Consider the following 19,738-nt stretch of genomic DNA (forward strand, 5'->3'; position numbering starts at 1 on the left):
AGCCATAGTTAGTCAGACGGCCGCTACCACGAAACATGGCTCCAAAAGCTATAGGAAGCGATGACAAGATCCCCGTGAGCAACGCCCGCCTTCAGCCGCGACTTCATCCTTGCCCGACTCGCGACTAACATGTCTATACACCTCCTTTGCTCTCGTCTCCCATCTCATCCTACTCATGTCTGCTATACACTACTACGTTGTGAATTCTCGTCAGTGTACGACACCGGACCAACTCCTCCTCGAATTAGAAAAGCTGGAAGACGCTCTCGCACCCGAAGAGACAGAGGACACATGGGGGAAATTCGAAAAGGCCTTGCTGAGGTTCGCCGCGGTCACACGAGGCGGTGGGTACAGACATACGGATGTCTACTTGCAAGGAGTGGGCATCAAAGGGTTGGGGGATAAGATCGTCCGGTGTGTGAGTATCTGTCCGATCTGGATTTGGCGTGTCATGAGCTGGCGGCGATTGATTATACTGATCAATGACGCGACGCTTGACCTCCTCGGCAGATGCTTTCGGACCGCGGCAAACTGTCCGGCGTGGCAACCGATTTTCTCACTTCCATGGCCCCGCGTCTCGCATCCTCCTTCATTCCCCTGATCTCCCTCTACGTACCTCCTTTGATCAAACTCCTCGCGAGACCCAACAAGGTCTACCTACGCCGCGCCGAGAAATCCCTCCTCACCATCGCTCAATACTGTCCCCATCCTTCCTTCATCTTGATCGTCAAATCCGGGGTGGACGACAAGTCCGATACATGCCGGAGGGCTTGTGGGACCGTCTTGAGTTATGTGTTGCAGGAATGGGGGATGGCGACGTTGGGCAACAAAGGTCTGGGCGAAGTGGAGGATGCGATAAAGAGGATGGCTACGGAGAGAGATGCCGAGGTGAGAAAGATCGCCAAGGGAATGTGGGAGGTCTACAACGAACGGTTTGCGGATCGAGTAATTGGGTGAGCTGGCGATTCAGAGATTGGAGTGTTGTTTGATAAAAAGAAGTGGCGATCGATTCTGACTTATGAACGCGAATACGATCGTAGTTTTACGACCCCGTTGACGCCCACGACGAGGAGATACTTGAACATCAAAGCCTCAGCTGGCGGATCATCGAACCCGCCACCCAAGATGCACCCTCTTTCGACGTCCACAACTGCCCCCATATCGAGACACCCTTCAACGTTAGGTTCCTCGACGTCGACGATGATGGGCAATAACAACAACAACAACAATGCACGGTCCGTCAGTGCGAGCTCGACTTCGGCACAGATTGGGCAGGGGTCCGGATCCGGGTCGGGTCAGAGGGCTGTCAGTGGCAGTGCAGCGACAGCGGCGAGGCCAGCGATGGGATCCTCCTCGAACGCCCAGACCGGAGGTTTCCCGTTCCCTTCCTTGGGTTCTTCCTCTTCGGCTGTCGACCACAGTAACAACGGACGAACAGGGTTGAGCAGGTCGACCTCTGCCGCCGTGATCACCAATCAGCACCAGCAGTACCAGTATCAAACTTCCTCTCAACATCAACAACTCGCACACTCTCGAGCCGCCTCCTCGGCCGACGTACGACCCGGTTTGAGGCAGTTGAAATTGTCTGTCTCGTCCACGCAATCATCTTCCTTGCAGTCTATGATCGAGCCTGTCGCACACACACGCCAGCCTCAGCCTCAAGGGCAAGGGCAAGGCCAGGCATCGGCAGGGCCGAGCAGGCCAAGGGTCATTTCGAACGTATCGTCAACGGATACAGCTTTGACCAACACTACATCCGCCAGTACCGCAACAGCGACGACGACGACCGCTGCTCAAGCTCGACGGGCAAATTTGGCGGCGATCGGACAAGGACCAATGAGGCCCGTCCGGACGTATACTGCGTTGGGCAACCTGACCGAAGGGAGGGAGACGTCTAGCGGGAGTACGACGCCAAGGGGTAACTTGTTTGGAGCGCCAGTGAGGCCTAATCTGCAGGCCAGGGTGACGAGTGCGGGTTTCCCACAATCGGGAGGCGCTTCTCTGGGAGCAACTGCCGGGAAGAGGGTCGTCTCGGCCGGGGTCGGAATGAGGAAACCGATCTTGCCGGCGGGTGTTCAAGCTCGAGTGGACGCCAAGCAAGCTGCGTCGGCAGCCGAAGGCAAGAGGGAGGAAGAGGAAAGGGACGTCTTTACGGCCGCTCCTGCCGCGTCGGCGAAGAAGGATACTGAGACGGGACAGGGACAAGAGAAGAGACCGGTTTCGACCGCGAGACAGACGTTTAGGCCGACAAGCTCGACGTCTCGGGAAGGTGGTGGTGGCGAGGTGAAGAGAGTCGAACGAAATGCACCGGAGACAAGAGACGCGGCCAGGGAAGGTCAAGGGAGACCGGTCGCAAGAGCGCCAGTATCAAGTCAAGCTGCGATGGCTATGCGGGCAGCCAAACAGTCGCCACAGGCCAAGTTGGTCGTCTCGCCCCGCCAACCTAGAATCAAGACGAAACCTCCTATCCCATCAGCGACCGTTGCCAAGAAGAAGCCACTGCCCACGAAGGCTGGGGCGGGTGAGGCATTTATGCCGGGCAACGTCAAGGGTAGAGCTGCAGGACATGTCGAGGGTAAAGAGCGGACGCCTTTCCGACCGGTGTCCAAGGGTATCGTACGCTCTACTAGCAAGATCAAGATGAGTATCCCGGAAGTGGGATCGTCGGCCGTCTCCAGCCCTACGCCGAAAGCCAGGATCATCGTTTCCGCTGCAGAGGTCCAACAGGTCGCCGTCCGAATCCCATTGCCGCCTTCTCCTACTTCGGACTCCACCCACGAGCAGCAACAAAGCAGAAATCCCGATGCAATCATGCTGCAAGCGATTTCGCGGCCGTTGCCAGACTCGCCTGCGATGGCTATGCCAGCTGCTAGCCAGAATCCGGCGCTCCTCGCAGAAGAGATTCCACTTCCCGACTCGGACGACGAAGGAATCTCGCAACCTACCTCGCCTACTATGACTCCCAAAAAGTTTGGCCAGATCGAATCTCTTCGTCTGGCCGACCTCTTGTCTAGCAAGAATATCTCAACGGATCGCAATGTCGACATTGTTCTGCTCGTAGACGAAGCGTGTCCGGTAGCTGCTAGCAGTCCTGCGCCGTCCTCATCGGCCGAGACAATTCCTATGGAATGGGAGTCAGACGTTCAAACGGAGGATGAAGGTGCCGAGGGCGACATCGAAACTGAAGCCGAAACATCCATCGCTAGCGTGACTTTCAAGAAGCCGGAAGATCGCAATCCCGCCCAAAAGAACTCGTTGGCCAGAGCGGTAGCTCGGAGACTTGTCGCACAGAAGGCCGAAATGGAAAAGGAAATTGATCTCCTCAGATTCTCCTCGGAAAGCGAGCCGGAGAAGGAGGTCGACCTGCTTGAATTTTCCGAGGCTTCTGGAGCGGAAGACGAAGTGGTGGTCAAGGGGGGCAAGCCTGTAGCCTCTAGGATACTCGCCGACAAGGGGAACCTTCTAGTCAAGCCCGTCGCATTACCCGCCACGCCTGACAAGTTATCGCCCTCGCAAAAGCGGCCTCGAGTCAAGCAATTGCAGGAGTTTTTCGAAAATTTGAGCCCGCCTGAGCAGAACGAAGGGCAATCTCCAGGCCGAAGCTCGCCTCTAGGTCACACGTCGGGTCGTGCAAAAGTCCGCATGTTGGGTCATAGCAGCGCTACACCGAGTAACAGCCCGCCTCCAAGAATGACTGCTTGAACAGATATAATGCAATTCCTAGCGATTCTGGTTTCTCTTGTTGTAGTAGAATCTCTACATTTCGGATTTCGATCAAACCTTTCCTACCATTCCAGGTCATTGCACCTGTCGCCTAACGCTCTCCCAAGGATATATTGATGTGCAACGCCTATACTTACGACACTACAAGCTTGTTTTGTCTATACGCTCTCTTGTCTAATATGCCCCGACCGAACACTCGATCGGCCCACGTTTGGCCCATGGCCATGACCGTTCTCGAGAACTCCACCTAGACGAAGCTCGTCAGCATCGCTATCGCTGCCGGAAAAATCGGCGAGCAAGGCGTTCCTCTCCAGGATATCCTCGGCGTCGTCAGCCTCTCGATCGGTCAGGTCGCCAGAGGCTCGTAATTGTTCCATCTGCTGCAGTGTCGCGCGGTAGATGAACCAGCCCGCTGTTTGCAGAGTGAAGCGAATCCAACGAATCAGGACAACCCGGAACGCACGCAGTATATTGCAAGCGCAATGACTTGGATCCGAGACTTACTACCCGCGCTGATGCTAACCCCGAGCAAGATGGCTCCCAAGTTGATCCACCTGCCTACCGGGTCGGCAGGACCCGACTCGGTGAGCGATTCCAGACGTGAGCCGATAAAGATCGGGATCATCAGCCTCGGCTGGAGGAGGAGATTGGCGAGCATGAATGAGGGAAAGGAGACGGTTTCGATGGACTGTGTCATGAGGGTGTAGAACGGTGGTAATCGAGGTTAGTGTGGTGTTGAATCTCGTTGCTGCGTTGACCCGAGCCCGGGAGCTTACGGCAAACATCCCGTTACTCAACGCCCAAGGCAAGGGACACCATCGAATCATGATGACCAGGATCGTCCCCTTTGCTTTCTATACAGAAAATTCACATCAGCGTCCAAGTTGTCACTCTTTCCGAGGTTGTTATGTGACTCGCGATGACATGTGAGAACGCTTCCCACTTGTCCGACTTGCCCGCTCCAAACCGTTTCATCCACTGCAAAAAGAATGTCTGCCGCACGTCATCATCCGCAGATTAGCAGCTATCAACTTCCGACATTTCCTAACACGTGAGACCCACTCTAACGCTCCAGAAGGCCAACCCAGACCCACACATGCTCCCTATGACACCAATAAAAGCTCCGGGCCACATCCCGAACGTAAATCCGATGAGGGTCAGGGACGACGCGAACCCGAACAACGGCGGGTGGGAGGACAAGACTTCAAGAGATAGGATATAATGACGAGAGGAGCCCAAAATCAGCTGATCAATTCGAGAATTGGCGGGCCAGCGGAACTCGAGCTTACCGGTGGCCATGAACAAGAGGAACGCGCCAAACGACCCTTGATCTCGTAACCATCCCGAGAGGTTTTGCAAGGACTGCAAGATCCTCGTTGGCGTGACGATGTAGATGGCGAGGAGGATGGCCAGGTTGATAGCAACAAAAGTCCTGCGACAAGCAGAAGTAGATGCGGATGTGGGACATGGCGTTAGCGTTATGAATGAGCTGGAGTCGGGTGCCCGTAGACGGACCATAAGATGAGCTGTACGTGCAAACCCGGTTGATGTGAGGTCGGTGATCAGTTCCGAAACCTTGCTTTACGGAGTCAATTTATTTCGTCCGCCGACTTGCCTTCTGTCTCCTACTCGTCCTCTGATACCGTTTCCATACCGTCTCCAGAGCGTTCAGGGCGGGATTCAACACAACGTTCAGGATCCCACCCCAGTCTCTTCGACTGCGGCGTCGACCGGAGAGCGTGTTGGCGTCCGGGTCAGTAGGGATCTGTTGGAAAGAGTGTGTCCGCGACATGTTTCTCTGTGAGCGTCGACGTGAGCCTATGAGCAGGTCATCCGGGGAGAAGATGTTGCGGAAACTAAGGATGATGATGATGATGATGATGCAACTTTGTAAGGTGAGTTGATTACAGTTAGCTAGGCGACGTCGATGCCACGAATTTACTTCCGGATCTTCCGGAACCTTTCAAGAAATTACCGACACTTAGCTTTTCACAAAAAGCGTTCGACCGACCGACCAGCTGCTTACGGACTCAGCTAGTGGCCAGTGGTTATATGTCTGCGACCGGAGTCGACGGCTCAGCCAGCCTAACAATGGCTTTCTAACATTCGTCTTCTTCTCGATAGAAGGGGGATCGGTAGGACTCCATGAAACCATCGAAAACCGTCGAGTCACTCATCTTCAGCAATTTATACGCAGCACTCAATGGATCTAAAGGCAACAGTCCATAACCACGATAGCCAGGGCTATACACTAGCCGAGGGCACAATTACGACCATGTCTTTTCAGATATCGACTGACTGGTAAAAAGCGATTACAAAATTGATAACGATTCCTTTCACCTATCAAGGGGATTCAGTCAGGTATATACAGGTGTCGATGTGGCAAGGGTGAAGAGTCCAGTGTCTTCACATTTGCGAATCGGCTTTACACGACGTGAGACTTTGAAACGGCTAGCTCATGTCCACAAGAAAGGACAGGACATGTTTCCACATCTGAAACGCGACATTGGGAACGCGGCCCATCGGTGTTCGGCATTCGACGGCCGTGAGCTCTCTCTCTCGTAATTAATTGCTTCCGAAAGAGAGACAGAGATGACCTCATCACGATCTACGGCTGTGAGCGTCCTTTCCCAAATCTTGGAATCGAGATGCGAGATGGGGAATTCAGATCAAACTCGTCAGAATATCAGATCATCGCCCTCGCAGGATACCATTCGTGGCCTACTCCCCAATTTGAAAACCCAAGTCTCATCATTCAGACAATTCGCCATGTCCAACGATTCCCAACAAGATCAGCGAAGCGGAGCGATCGAGGAAGATGCCATCGTCGTCGGTACGCCAGCTTTTCTGAGGCCCGCAAAATGAGCAGTAAACTCCTCTCTGAGCAATGTGACTGATTCATCTATCGTTCTTGCTTCTTAGTCTTTGGAGCTTCGGGGGATCTCGCCAAGAAATCGACCTTCCCCGCGCTGTACGCGTTGCTCGTCGAGGGTTTACTTCCTGCCAGTACATACCCTGATTTCCGTCCAACCTGACCGGCGACACGAAAGCTGAACTCTTGGAGTTCCTGTGCGGTGTTAGATACCAGGATCTTAGGATATGCTCGCTCAAAAATGTCGGACGAGAAGTTCGACGAACAGTTGTTCTGGAAGATCCGGGACGATGAAAAGGAAGGACACATCAAGGCGAACGATGCCAAGAAGGAAGAATTCAAAAAGGTAGATCCAGCCGTTGACGCTTTTGTTCGTACGCTGAGTTTCGCAACGGTTTGTCTGTATAGATCTGCAAGTACGTGCAAGGCCCGTACGACAAGGATGAGGGGTTCCAAGGGCTGGAAAAGTACGTTCAACCCGGAGTGGAGGATACCGACGAGATATAGCCTGACAGACTGGCTTGTCCGGAACAGAGAAATGCGGAGGATAGAGAACGAGGAGTTTGACGGAAAACGAGCCAACCGGGTATTCTACGTATGTGTTTTACCTTTCAAATACACTCATGGCCGTTCGTCGTTACTAAGCGGAATGACTGCGCGATCTTCGATTCTCGTCTCTTTCACAGCTAGCCTTGCCTCCCTCGTCGTTCGCCCAGGTCTCCCACATGATCAAGAAGAACAATTATTGGAGCGGCAAGATCAACCGACTAGTCATCGAGAAACCATTCGGAAAGGATACAGAGGATTGTAGGGCGATGATGAATAGCATCGCTGAGGATTGGAAGGAAGATGAGATCTACCGGATCGATCATTATTTGGGCAAGTCTGGGACAGATGCCAGGACCAGAGCAAGTGCTCATCCAACTCGACTATGATTTGACAAACACAGGCGAAGAGATGATTAGGGCAATTTACCATTTGAGGTTCGCCAATCGATTCATCGAGCCTCTGCTCAATCGGGAACATGTCGAGAGCATCTCGGTTGTCATGAAGGAAAAGTTTGGAGCCGAGGGTCGAGGAGGGTATTTCGACGAGTTCGGGATGATTCGGGATGTCGGACAGAACCGTGAGTTTGCATGGTCTATGCTTCAAGATGTCGCTCGGATGACTGGATGGTTGACGCGGAAATTCACAGACCTCTTGCAAGCTATCTCAATCTTGACAATGGATCCTCCTGATTCGATGGACAACGATTCTATGCGTGACAACAAGGTTGACGTGCTCAAAAGCATCCCACCGATCGAGAATTCTGACCTGGTGCTCGGCCAATACGCTGAAGGAAATGGCAAGAAGAGCTATGTAGATGACGAGACCGTTCCAGACAACAGCAAGACGGCGACGTTTGCGCAGTGGGCAATGAAGATCGATAACGAGAGGTGGAAGGGTGTGCCCGTGTTGGTCAAATGCGGAAAAGGTGAGGCTCAATCAGCCTATGCCAAAGAGCATCATCTTACTAATCCCTTTCTCGCGCATCCCGTTTAGCGTTGGACGAGGGCATCATGACCATGACTTTCAACTTCAAAGCCCCCAAGCACAACGTATTCAATGTCTCTGCCCCGAGCGCGCTTGTCGTTAGGCTCAACCCGGAACCCGCCATTTACTTCAAGACCAACCTTTTGAAACCATTGAGCAAGGGGTCCGAGTCAATCTCGGACGAGATGAAATATACCGTACCAGGACGGAAAGTGGCTGGGGACAAGCTCGCGTACGAGGTTGTGATAGGAAACGTCTTCAAGGGGGATCAATCCGGCTTTGTGAGAGAGGACGAAGTCATCGCGTCGTGGGAGATTTTCACCCCGTAAGCGCCTAGTGTATCCTTCATGCGGTAGGCAGACCCGCTGACCGTCTTTTTGTCCTATGTCAGGTTGTTGCGATACATCGAAGGACCCAATGGACCTACCCCTATCAAGTATGCTTACGGGAGCCATGGGCCGGAAGAGCAGTTCGAGTTTGAAAAGCGGTTCAACTTGCCCGTAGACCAGTAAAAACTAAGCGAACCTGAGAATGATTAATACAAGAATGGCCAGAGGGGAAACGATTGAGGGAAACGGTTGTCAATAGAGTCATGGATAAGAGGCTTCGTTTGGCAAGCCGTACTCAAAAGGCTCAAGAGAGGTTAGCGGAATTCAAAAGGAAGGAAAGATGTATTGGCTTCAATGTCGGTGTCTGGCAATGACCCTCTTTTTAGGCGCTCAAAGCGGGTTCATAGAAGACGCATAGCTCACATTGCACTTGCTCTGGTACTTGACGCCTCCAGGGTATCATCACCAGCTCCCCTTCTTCATTTCCAGACTTCTTGCAAACACTCTATGTTCTCTGGCTTCAAATCCGAAATTCTGTTGACTCCTAGTAGCCGCATGGCCATTATGATTTCGCTTTCCATAACTAGAGCGGTGGGGGTGGAAGGAGTGGAGGGGAGGGGGGGATTAGTCGACACGAAGGATAGCATTGGAATAATCGATCTCACTTACTCCGGATGGCGCGTACCACGCCTTTCTCCCCGTAAGCAGTCTGAGCCCAGAGGAACGCACGTCCAAGTCCGACGCCCCGCGCGCCCAGGGCGAGCGCCATCAGCACATCGCTTCCCCTCTTCACCCCTCCATCGATGTACACGTCGAAGTTTGGTTCGCGTAACAGATCCGGCTTTGTCTGATGCAGTGATCTCAAAGAGTCGAATCCAGTCCGGGCGCTGGTGACATGTCCAAAATCATCAGCAGGCTATCTTGGAGGCATTGCGCTAGCTCCATCGACTCACTAATCAAGCTGCCGGCCGCCATGGTTGGAAAGAATAACACCCTGAAAGGTCATCGCGTAAGCCAGGCCGGGGTGAGGGCTCAAGGGCCAATCATGACTCACTGCCAACCCATGCTCTTTTGCCAATTGAACGTCCTCAGCGCTACATACACCTTTAAGATAGATGGGCGTCCCTTTCGCAAGACCCTTCAACCAATCCAGGTCGTCCCAGTTGAGTCGCGCATCGTGGTACGCTGGCCATTCCGTATTCGGTTCCGCCCTAATACCGGGTTGAGCATCGCCTATAGTACCCTTGAGCTTCTCGTTTGTCTGGCGATGACCCAGGACGTTGGAGTCGACTGTGAGTAGTAGCGCTCTGTCAACTCACGAGGCCGATCAGTTCCCTATGATATTTTCAGACTTGTTTCGGAACGATGACTTGCCCAACGCCTCCGTCCACCGCTTCTCTGACGAGCTTGGCCGTTTTTTCCCGCTCTTCCTGTACATAGACTTGATATACCATTCCCATCTTGTCACCAAGCCCTCTTCCCCATTTGCCCTCTTCAATCTCCTCGTCCATGTTGTGTTTCTCGTCCAGCAGCTCGTTGAGCGGAAGACTGCTAGCCGCGCTAACCCCCTGTACGATACCTGTACGTGCTGCACCTCGAACGATGTTGAACTCGGCGTCGGGATGTCCGAGAAGTGCATTGGAGGCCGGTGAGACGTAGATCGGAAGCGCGGAAGGTAGACCGAAGATTTTCGTTCTGGTCGAGGTTGTTCCGACATCCCGCATCACTCTCGGAACCAGGCGGCATTTCCTGAATGTCTTGCTGTTCTCCTTCAGAGCTATGCCGATCGAAATCGCGCATTCAGTCATCTTCTAAAAATCACATCGCGATGACACTCACTGACGTGGTCCAGAGCTCCAGTCTCGTAGTAAGCTGTTGACTTCGTGCTCAAGACGGCTTTGGCAGCGTCCTGTACCGTTTCAAATAGCTGAATGACTATGAGATTAAGCGATGGCTCATCCCATACTTACCTCCATCTCCTGAAGTCCTAGAATGGTTTCTACCGCTGGGAGTGCCTCCCTAGCATCTTGGATACGTTTCATTTCTGCCTCATAAGATGCCGCATACTAAAGCATACTAAACATGAGCGGTCATATACCCAGTCGCTCGAGAAGACGGCGTGACTTGCCTCCTTCGCTAGCTCCGGGTCTATTCTTCCCTTGAAATGCTTTGGACTGAGGTTGTTCTCGATGGTGTTTGGCGGATGAAGTTCCTTATAAATTTCTCTATAAAGTGCATGCGCCTGGTTAGCGGGGATCAATCCCCGTCTTGTCCTACAAGGCAGCTCACGTTGCGTCTTTTCCGGCGTTCGCAAGTACGATACGGGACCCTCCAGGCTGGCGAGAGATATCGAATTTTAGCTTATATGAGCATCGCATAGCTCTCACAACAGCTTACGTGATGTGGCAGAAAGTCCGACACGCTACGGAGGGACAGAACTATCAGACACATCCTTGGAATCCCTCTCTGCTAATCTCCACTCACTCCCATACATTCCCATCTATGACCACCCAAGCGTCGTTACTGAGATTGTGTTTTGCGACTTGATCCATCGATAAGTATGGCTGCTTATCGGCATACCCGCCACCAGGTCGGCCTCGTTTGGAGCCAGTTTCGACTTCGAGCTTTTTGCTACCCTTGGCACCCGCCGGAGCTCGATCTTCGTCGTCCTTGGCTTCTTCGTTCTGGATCATCTTTCCAGACTGATCTCGTAAGTAGGCACTATAGTTTTCGAAAAACTGCAGGACATCCTTTCGATTAGTCTTGCAGCCGCAATAGCCCGGTGAGCCTGCCTCGCTTACGAAGGTCAACAGGAAGAGAACCGTCATCTTTTGCGCCCATGTCATTCCCGTGGATGTGTATGAGTACGACCTCGAACCCGGGCGAGCGGGAGGCACGTTGAAAGCATGACTGCGAAGGGGGTGATATGTGGCAAACTGCTTGTAAGAGTCGAAATAATCGCGAGCCAATAACTTGCGCCTCATTGGCATTTTGAAGAGATTACGGAGCATTCTCAGCGTTGATGCTAGGGTATGGGTGGGTGAACGGGCGGAAGATGTCGGTCGAAAAGTAGGTAGTTACTCTCTTGCTAGAGATATCCAGAAGCTGATGAGCTACGTGCTACTCTGTAACATGGACGTGAATATAAAACGATTGGCGAACAATAACACTCGCTCGAGCTAGACAAACCGCTATTGTCCCTCACTACTAGCTCGGCGATGGCCGATCCTCCGGCGGTCGATTGTATCATCGGGGTTCGGTGAATCAAATGGCCGGGCTCTGAAAGCGGACATCGTCTATCATTTTATATGTGCTTCCTGCTTCGAGGTCTATAAGACAAGATGGTGTGTAATTACATGGCAAGCATCTGTCGCTACGTCGCTACAACTATGATACTGGGATACATTCCATCGCCCTGTCGCCCTACCAGCCTGCTAATATGGCTTGCGCGTATCCTGCGGCCAGGTGCAGCTGATGGTATTCGGCGACTGCATCGAAATTCGATCAGTTTATGGTCACCTCAGCTCGAACAAAGACGACCGCGACCTACTGCTAACGATACTCTTCAGTCGCTTCTTCATCTCATACCGTCCGGCGGTCTCTCGGAACGCTCCACCGCACGAGCAGGTCGGCGAGAGGTTTTCACTCTTGATCTGACTGCATTTCTGGCAAGCAAGCTGGATGGTCGATGTGTAAGTTCAGCACCGCTATCTAGCAGTAGCGAGCTGTCCAGCCGGGAACTCACATCCTGAAGCTGGTAATTTGTCTGGAGCCTGGTGACCAGATCTATGAGAGGTATCTCGACGCTAGACCTGTCGTACTCGCCCAAGCAGACCTATATCGCGCGCCGATGTCCACTGTTCAGTAACGCTGAAAATAACCGATCAATGTGCCAAGACTAACTGTGCATGCCCACGATGAACGACGCGGTGGGAGAATCGTTTTCCCTCTCGATGCCGGATCGACGATGGGCAATCTATCCGGGTCCCGACACAGATCAACGTCTCGGTGAGAGAAACAATGATCGCAGATGACCATCGGCAAGATCAGAGGTTGGCATGGGTTCCGGAATGCCGCTTCCTCTGAAAATTCTCGGATGTTGCACAGGTCCAAAAGATTCCTCTTGAGGATCTGAACCTCGACCTTGAGTTCGGATGCCAAGGAAAACACGGCGCAGATCGTCTTGACGAATTCGAGACTTGGATTGGTAGGAATGGCCACGCCTCCTGGAAGCAAGGGGAAAGCGAGCAATTCGGCTTCATCGGGATCAGTCGCCGCTGCTGCCTGTCGTTTGCGGATCTTTGCTACGACCGAGAGCAACTTCCTGGTCAACTGTTGAGATACACTCGATTGAGCAGCCACTAGCTCTTTGACTTTGGCCTTGCTGAGTTGGGTTGGAGGCGCCACGCCCCCGTTGACAGGCATGTTGAGATCGTGAATCATCTTGAGGGGCGTCCGCCCATCCGACGACTTTTGCTTTGCGCTGTACATTGCCCAGATGAAGTTTCCTACCTGCGTCTCGAAGTAGTGCTGGATACCAGGAGGCAGGTAGGCCTGTATGTTCCAGTCCATCGTGATTGTACATTCATCCGAGGCCTTGGACGTGCTCGCTACGTCTGCTGCGACCTTGACACCTCCAAAGTTGGCGATATCCATCCAAGCGAGATAGTTCCAAAATTGTGTGATCTGGAACGAAATGTCCTGGAACAATGGCTGTGAATTCGCCGCCGTTACCAGATATTGTGCAAAAGCGAATGCGCTACCAGCATCCGGCTTCGAGGTGAGCAAGAACAGACGGCCAAAGTCCGCGTATACGACTTGTGCACCGAGGCGCTTGAACTCGCTCAGTAGCTGGAGATAGACCTTGCGCATCAGTCCGTGGAGGAACCTTTGCAAGGCGGGATCGTACATCGCTGCCGAGCTGGAGCTTAGCCACCTCCAGAAATGATTGACTACCAGCTCAGGCGCCCGAATCGTCCGGCTTTTCGCTCGAGCCCGAGCATGATCCGTCCACCATGATCGAACCATGGATTTCAGAACGGAGAACGTCTGAGTGGGTAACACGGCGTCCCCGAGCATCGCGGCAGTATGGGCAGATCCCTTGGCGTACTCGTCGAGATTATGGGATGCCGAGTCGAACGCCATAGAACCCGTCCCGCTGCCTTCCATCTCGTTGACGATGGCGGACTGCAGAATCGAGTTGATGGCCAAATCCACCATATTGATCTCCAGTACTGCATTCGAGTAACAGCCTGGCATCGAAGTTCGAGGGACGACAAGCTCTACACCACCTTTGGAGTCTTGCTCGTGCCCACCAAGATCAGGATGAGGCTCTTCCGACCACCACATGATCATGTCTTGCTTGTGCAGGCGACGGGCGAAGTCTATGTCGGCGACAAATAACGCAACGTCTGCAGGCAGATTCTGTTTGGAGGCCCAGTAAGTAACGCACAACAGAATTCTCGTCGACCTCTGCAACCTGACTTACGCCCAAGGGAACGTCATAATGAGCCGCCAGTTCAATCTGGGAAGCCAGCCACGATCCGATACCGAGATAATCCCGCACAACTGCCTTGGTCGCAGTGACGAGCCACATGAGCGGGCTGGCGTCGTTCTCGGACGGTTGGCCTGCCGTGATGATGGGGAAGTCGGAGAAAATGGGCGCTTTGACCAAGAAATGATCCTTCTCCAATGGCGATCGCAGTACAATCATATTTGGTCCGCGTCGATGGTTCGCCAGCTCTTTCGACATTGCCTTGACAGCGGCGGACTCGTTACCAAAGTAGGTCACCGAGTGAAGGAAGGTATCAGGGTAATCGAGAAGGCTTGAAGCGATGTCGGCTTCTGACATCTTTGATATCTCGTCCGCGTAAAGGTTCTTGGGGCTAGGTAGCTGTGGCCGGTTCCGCGCCGCATCGACGATGTAAAACTTGGCTTCTTGACCGGGAACACATATGGTAAACATTTGGCGTGGTCCCGAGGACGAGTGATGTAGGTAGATGTATCGCATGCCTTTGCCGTCGTTCAAGTAACGATGCTTCGTGATAGAGACTCCGGCTGATTCTAGATCCCCGATGTCGAAGCCCTTGTCCAGACCGCGACTCAAACCTCCGCCTGCTTCGGAAGTCAATCTACAGGACGAGCCAAACTGCAAGAGAGCACGAACAGCGAGAGGTACCTGCAGCTCGTACGCGCCATCAACGTTGGGGTTGTTGATGAGACTTGAGAAGTGTGCTTCTCCGTCGACAAAGATTTGTTCTGCTACGGTGATCTTGTAGAGGTTCCGACACGAGTGTCCTCGCGGTAGAGTGCGCACTATCGGCACGGCTTGGTACCGTGCGTCAAAGGTGCCTTGGACAGGGGCCTTCTTCAGGTTGAGGTAGAACTCTCGAGGGACACGAAGCCGAAGGCTCTGAAACGTCGAATTGATCGCGAGCCATAGCTTGAATTCGCCAGGTCGATTGGTTGGAGCGATCTGTACGACATCCCATTGACTGCCAGACATGCCGAATGATTGGTTCTGCAACATAGCAGCGATGGATCCATTGCCTTTTGGAGCCGAAATCGCCACGGGCAGCTGGCCACCGGCCTTGCGCTGCTGTCGCTTTTGCCTCCAGCTCCGCCTCATCAATCTCAACCAGCCAGAGTAGTCTTCCATTGGATCTGGTGGGATCTCAGACACTTCGTCATCCTCCAACGCCGACCTCTTCTTCTTGGTGACAGCCGTGCGTCGCCGACCGTAGAGACTGAAAGATTCTTTTGGCGCTCCAAAGTCCTCCATGTCCTTGGCGGTCTCTTTGTTCTCGCGGACAGGAACCTTTTTGAACATGTCCGTCAACTTGTGTTGCTGAAACTTGTCGGCCTTGGCCATGACTCGCTTGTGTAGCCAGTCAGGGTGTCGCACTCGAGGGACAGGGTTTGGAACTCGCTGCAGAGCTGCCGGAATCGTGATCAATTTTTGAATGACCGATCCCAATCGTTCCTCATAATACGTCCAGTCCAGGATGGACCGCAAATCAAATTCGATCAAGCTGTTGTCTTTAAGCCATTTGCGCAGGAAGTGACGTTTAACACTTTCCTCCGTGTCAAAGATGGCGACCGGAACGGCTCGCTCGGTGACAGGTGCTCCAAGGGGCTTGGCGGAAATGATAAATTTACACGCCAGACCTTTGTCTTTGACCATTTGCTCGCCCAAGAACTCGGCTAATCGTCGGGCGGTGCTGATGGAGGTCGACTTTTGCCCGGCGTACTCTGCCAGCGTTTTGCTCATACTTCTGTTCTCAGCAATGAGGTCGACCAGTTCTTCGTCGCTCAAACTAGATGCGCGACTTTGCAGGATGTCCAGCCATTGATCGGCGACCTCCGCGACGGCAGCGTAACATTCTTCCGTCGTCTTTCCCAGGAGGAATTTGTCGAAAATCTGCGACTGGAAAATCTTGATCATTTGGAGTTCTCCTCTTCGCTTGACCTCGAACCCTTTGAGCTCCGCAAGGGAATTGTCGTGGTTGTATACCGCATATCGCTTCTTGAGCAGCTTGTCCTCCTCTTTCGATGATGGCAGAATCATGGCTTTGTACGGCCCGTCCAGTTCAAAGAAGATACTGTTCTCATTCCGAATCTCATAAAGGCCCGATTCCTTGTCGACGAGGTCGTGATAGGCATCGTTGGTAAACTTGGCGTGTACCAAGTGGTTCAACATCGTACACGGGTAAGAAATACGAAACTTCTTCCCGCTTTTGAGCTTGAAATCGAAGTCTTCCGGAAACACGCCTGGCAACATGCACCAAATTCCGTCCGTATCGAGCTCTAGTGGTCGTCCGATTTGCTCGACGAGCTGTCTGGCCATCTGGATGATTTTTGCCCCGGTCAAGCAAGTAATACCGGCCATCTCCATAGAGTACCACCTTGCACCTTTCCGCATGACGTAACCGTAGAAGGAGTTCAAGATACACTTGTGAGCGAGTTGAAGGGAATCGTACAGGACGATCATCTGTTTGGCCTCCTCGACCTCCGTAAGCGATTTATTCTCTGAGACGACTTGATCCAGATTTTTCTTCCAGGTCTTGTGCAAGCCCTTGTACTCATAACGCCTATCACGGAACGCTCGAACGGTGTCGATATAGAAGGGGTTCTCTCGTTGACAAATGACGGCTTCACGGTTGACGATTTCCGTCTCATGCGTCTTCTTGTAGACTTTCCTAGAGTAGTCTCCGAGCCGTTTGTGCACCAGTGCGGATTGTTCACTGGGTGGAAGCTCTGCGAATCGACGTTTTGGTGCCCACGAGACTTTCCCAGGAAAATCCTCTTGTTCGAGCGCGTGACGGATCATGTTGACTTCGTCTCGCTTCGCCGGAAAGTAATCCCCTCTCCAAGACCATTCCATCTTCCTGTCGCACTTCTTGTCCGCTCGATTGTAATCGCAGACCGCGCAAGTAGCATCATCCTTCACGGCGTCGGGCTGCAGACGGTTTGACAACATGATGTTGGGATACATCGCGGCGACGTCCAGATGATAGATCAACGGCTTGTCGAAGCGATTAGGGTTGTCTCGCATGAGTTCCAACGCTGCCTGAATTTTGCCTTTGACTTCCTCGTAATCCTCGACGTCCTCTAGCGCGATCTTGCCTTCTTCCCGCAAACTGAATTTGAGCGCATGATCCAGATCATCGATAAGCTGCAGAGCGAACATATCAGTGCTAGAATTAGAAGAAGTATCGAAGACGTTTTGCACTCACCCCTTGTATTGCCTCGGGTACGATCTTGAAATTGGTCGGGATATCACTACGAAAAACACCAGCTTCCAAAGCTTCAACGTGTCCTCCTACATAAGTCTCCGCAGCCAAGACATGACCTTTGTAGGTGGTCCCATGTGCGTCCTCATGCCGGTTAGGCATAATGATATCACCCTGATAAGCTTCAACCTGATATAATCGGAGTGTTAACTTGTCTACATTATCCGTATGTTGATCTTCACCAACATACCATCAACAACGTTTCGCAAAGCGTTCCGCTTCCCTTTCGCAGCACTTCGTCTGGGTTGAGAGGGATGATGTTGCAAAGCGAAAAGACGAACGGGTGGACGTATTTCATGTAAAGGTAATATGTGGCGACAGCGTCGGATACCGAGTACTGAGCCAGAATATGAGGTCGTTCCATGGCGTATCTAACATCTCGAGGGTTCAGCCCAAGAAGAACCGCAGAAAAATAGCATGGACCTACGGGGTCATGAGTTCTGGATCTAGTTCCGCCGGATTATAACCCAGCTTGGCCTTCGTAACAGCTTTCAAATTTTGACTGCCTTGCGGTAGATACGAATCTCGCTTCACCCAACTGGAGGTAATCGCAGGCACAATTTAGATGACTATCTTGAGAATCATCCGGAAACCTGGCTTACCGGAAACAATCCATATGTGCACAAGTTCTGCTCTTGAACTCTTCCTCGTTGTCCCTCTTGAACCCGATCTCGGCGTACATGTTGATCCCGTGAATCAATGCCCTAGCTTCAACGAAGGGAAAATCGAAAGAATCTCCGTTGTAGGTCGCCATGACGGTAGGCTTGGCATCCTGGATATGCTCGAACCATCGTCGTATCACAGCTGCCTGTAATCAGGGGCATGTGTCAGCATGTTCTGTTGATGTTCACAACATTGCAGCGCACTGACCTCGTCCGGTTCATTGAAAATCGTGAAGTCTCCGGGATATTCGTCCTTCGGGGTATACTCAAAGTCCTCGATATCTTCGCTGACGATTTCCCGATTGGTAATGAGGTACCCCACTCCGTCGATCATGTACGATATCATCATAATCTGATCCGTCTGCTGGTCCGGAAACTTCAATGGTTGTTTGGACGTCTCGATATCGTAGGCCATAACGACCGGTTCGGCTCGCTTGACCCTCGAAGTTAGGCGGGAGAGTTTGGTATTACCCCCTTGAGAGTGGATAGTGTACCACAGGCCGACCCGAACATCTTCGTGAGATTAAAAGCATCAGCATCTCACCAGGTTACTCTATGGGGTCGAATGCAATAGTCGCTTACCAAGGTCGATAGCCACACGCAAGTAGTATGCGATGTCGTGCTCCCGCAAATCTACCACACAATCTTGCGGATCTCGATCTTTGCCCTTGCCCTTTCCCGATTCAGCGCCCCAAGCCGCTCTTGCTCCCGCCTTCGAGCTCTCTCCAGCATTGTCATATTCGTCGTCATAACCGTATCCGATATCCATAGCAGCTCCGAATCCGTTCCCCTGAGCGTCAGCACTGACGACCTCGGCGTAAGCGTCGATGGCGTTGAGTTTGGCACTGTTGGCAGTGGCGAGTGGGAGGAGGTCTCTTCGTACGGTTTGCAGATCTTGCGTGTTGTGGAAAAAGATCTTGACAAAGACAGGAGGCGCTGAAAGTAAATGGTTGGGCTGACAGCGCGAGCGAGTTTCACATTTAGCTCTGAGAGGCAGGCAACGGGTCGTTAAAAGCTCACCAAGCTCAGGTCCCACTTCTTTCTCCGTTCAGTACGAACGACCAATCCTTCATATTTCTTGATAAGCCATTCTTCCACTTGTGTCTCTGAGCCAGCTCTACAGCCAACGAAAAAGTACGGCTCGAAGGGGACGGTCGCCTTGAAACTACCTCCATCGTCCTGGATGAAGTAAAAGTCCACGGCTGCCTTGCCGCCCACATGGCTATCGGATTTGATAATTGTCTACGTCAAGAGTTGAACCGCTGTCAGATGTACTACTTCGCTTGGCCTCGACTGAATATTGACGACCTACCTGATGCATGTTCACGAGCCATCCTTCCCTCTCCTCTCCCTGAGCTTTGCCGCTCTCGAACCGCCAGAACCCTAATCGTTCGTCGATCTCTTCATAGACCTTGATCTCTTCGAACCTCTCCTGGGAAGCCGTGCCATCGTCCTCTCGTTTCAAGGGGTTTCCATCCTTGCCTCCCTTGCCACCACCTCTTCCTGATCGTCGACTGACGTATCGCGTGTTGCTCCCTCTCGAACTGCCTCCTCGAAACTTTCCCCGTCCACCGCTCGTCAATCCAAAGATGGGATTCCCTGGCCGCGTCATGGCTTTTATGTGCAGTCCGTGCTATATTGTACAGGCTAGTAGCGCAAGCCAGGGTAGAAGGTCTTGTTCACATCGATTGACCTCTTGGACAGAACGACAACAACGACATGATGATTGCTTACTTGCTTGCAGCTTGCAGTCAATCCTCGGCGAACGCGCCCCTCTCTCTCTCTCTCAAACGCGTCGCTAATTGAATCTCGAGCACGCGTTTCTCA

The 19,738-nt window shown here is 52.6% G+C and overlaps 5 protein-coding genes across 5 annotated transcripts; 2 read left to right on the forward strand and 3 right to left on the reverse strand.

Moving 5' to 3' along the window:
- Positions 1–35: 35 nt before the first annotated feature.
- Positions 36–3,702, forward strand: HD553DRAFT_323110 (uncharacterized protein; the record flags this gene model as incomplete). Its single annotated transcript, XM_046181365.1, has 4 exons — positions 36–74; positions 215–418; positions 511–953; positions 1,041–3,702. 4 exons carry the CDS (start codon positions 36–38, stop codon positions 3,700–3,702), a joined length of 3,348 nt encoding a protein of 1,115 aa, XP_046037743.1.
- An 89-nt stretch (positions 3,703–3,791) lies between these two features.
- HD553DRAFT_205864 (uncharacterized protein) lies at positions 3,792–5,574 on the reverse strand. Its single transcript, XM_046177124.1, has 7 exons — positions 5,339–5,574; positions 5,013–5,166; positions 4,786–4,925; positions 4,642–4,716; positions 4,500–4,577; positions 4,228–4,411; positions 3,792–4,135 (listed from the first exon to the last, which is right to left on the reverse strand). The coding sequence occupies exons 1-7, from the start codon at positions 5,513–5,515 to the stop codon at positions 3,882–3,884; spliced, it is 1,062 nt and encodes a 353-aa protein (XP_046037744.1). The 5' UTR covers positions 5,516–5,574; the 3' UTR covers positions 3,792–3,881.
- An 806-nt stretch (positions 5,575–6,380) lies between these two features.
- Positions 6,381–8,726, forward strand: HD553DRAFT_205940 (glucose-6-P dehydrogenase). The gene is made up of 10 exons (XM_046177125.1): positions 6,381–6,556; positions 6,646–6,729; positions 6,805–6,941; positions 7,004–7,062; positions 7,130–7,190; positions 7,282–7,474; positions 7,545–7,721; positions 7,791–8,069; positions 8,138–8,453; positions 8,520–8,726. The coding sequence occupies exons 1-10, from the start codon at positions 6,493–6,495 to the stop codon at positions 8,638–8,640; spliced, it is 1,491 nt and encodes a 496-aa protein (XP_046037745.1). The 5' UTR covers positions 6,381–6,492; the 3' UTR covers positions 8,641–8,726.
- Positions 8,727–8,936: 210 nt separating this feature from the next.
- Positions 8,937–11,150, reverse strand: HD553DRAFT_270294 (L-mandelate dehydrogenase; the record flags this gene model as incomplete). Its single annotated transcript, XM_046177656.1, has 11 exons — positions 8,937–9,040; positions 9,127–9,344; positions 9,411–9,451; positions 9,512–9,771; positions 9,926–10,234; positions 10,297–10,366; positions 10,428–10,505; positions 10,574–10,682; positions 10,747–10,793; positions 10,855–10,879; positions 10,942–11,150. The coding sequence occupies 11 exons, from the start codon at positions 11,148–11,150 to the stop codon at positions 8,937–8,939; spliced, it is 1,470 nt and encodes a 489-aa protein (XP_046037746.1).
- Positions 11,151–11,746: 596 nt separating this feature from the next.
- HD553DRAFT_308761 (uncharacterized protein) lies at positions 11,747–19,672 on the reverse strand. Its single transcript, XM_046179586.1, has 13 exons — positions 19,224–19,672; positions 18,932–19,153; positions 18,494–18,866; positions 18,120–18,424; positions 17,852–18,057; positions 17,677–17,787; positions 17,440–17,620; positions 17,193–17,378; positions 13,946–17,131; positions 12,361–13,881; positions 12,203–12,292; positions 12,008–12,134; positions 11,747–11,945 (listed from the first exon to the last, which is right to left on the reverse strand). Exons 1-13 carry the CDS (start codon positions 19,521–19,523, stop codon positions 11,881–11,883), a joined length of 6,873 nt encoding a protein of 2,290 aa, XP_046037747.1. The 5' UTR covers positions 19,524–19,672; the 3' UTR covers positions 11,747–11,880.
- Positions 19,673–19,738: the final 66 nt, after the last annotated feature.

The sequence above is a fragment of the Filobasidium floriforme genome (genome assembly GCF_021052385.1).
Source record: "Filobasidium floriforme strain CBS 6241 chromosome Unknown HD553scaffold_7, whole genome shotgun sequence".
Lineage (NCBI taxonomy): Eukaryota > Fungi > Basidiomycota > Tremellomycetes > Filobasidiales > Filobasidiaceae > Filobasidium > Filobasidium floriforme.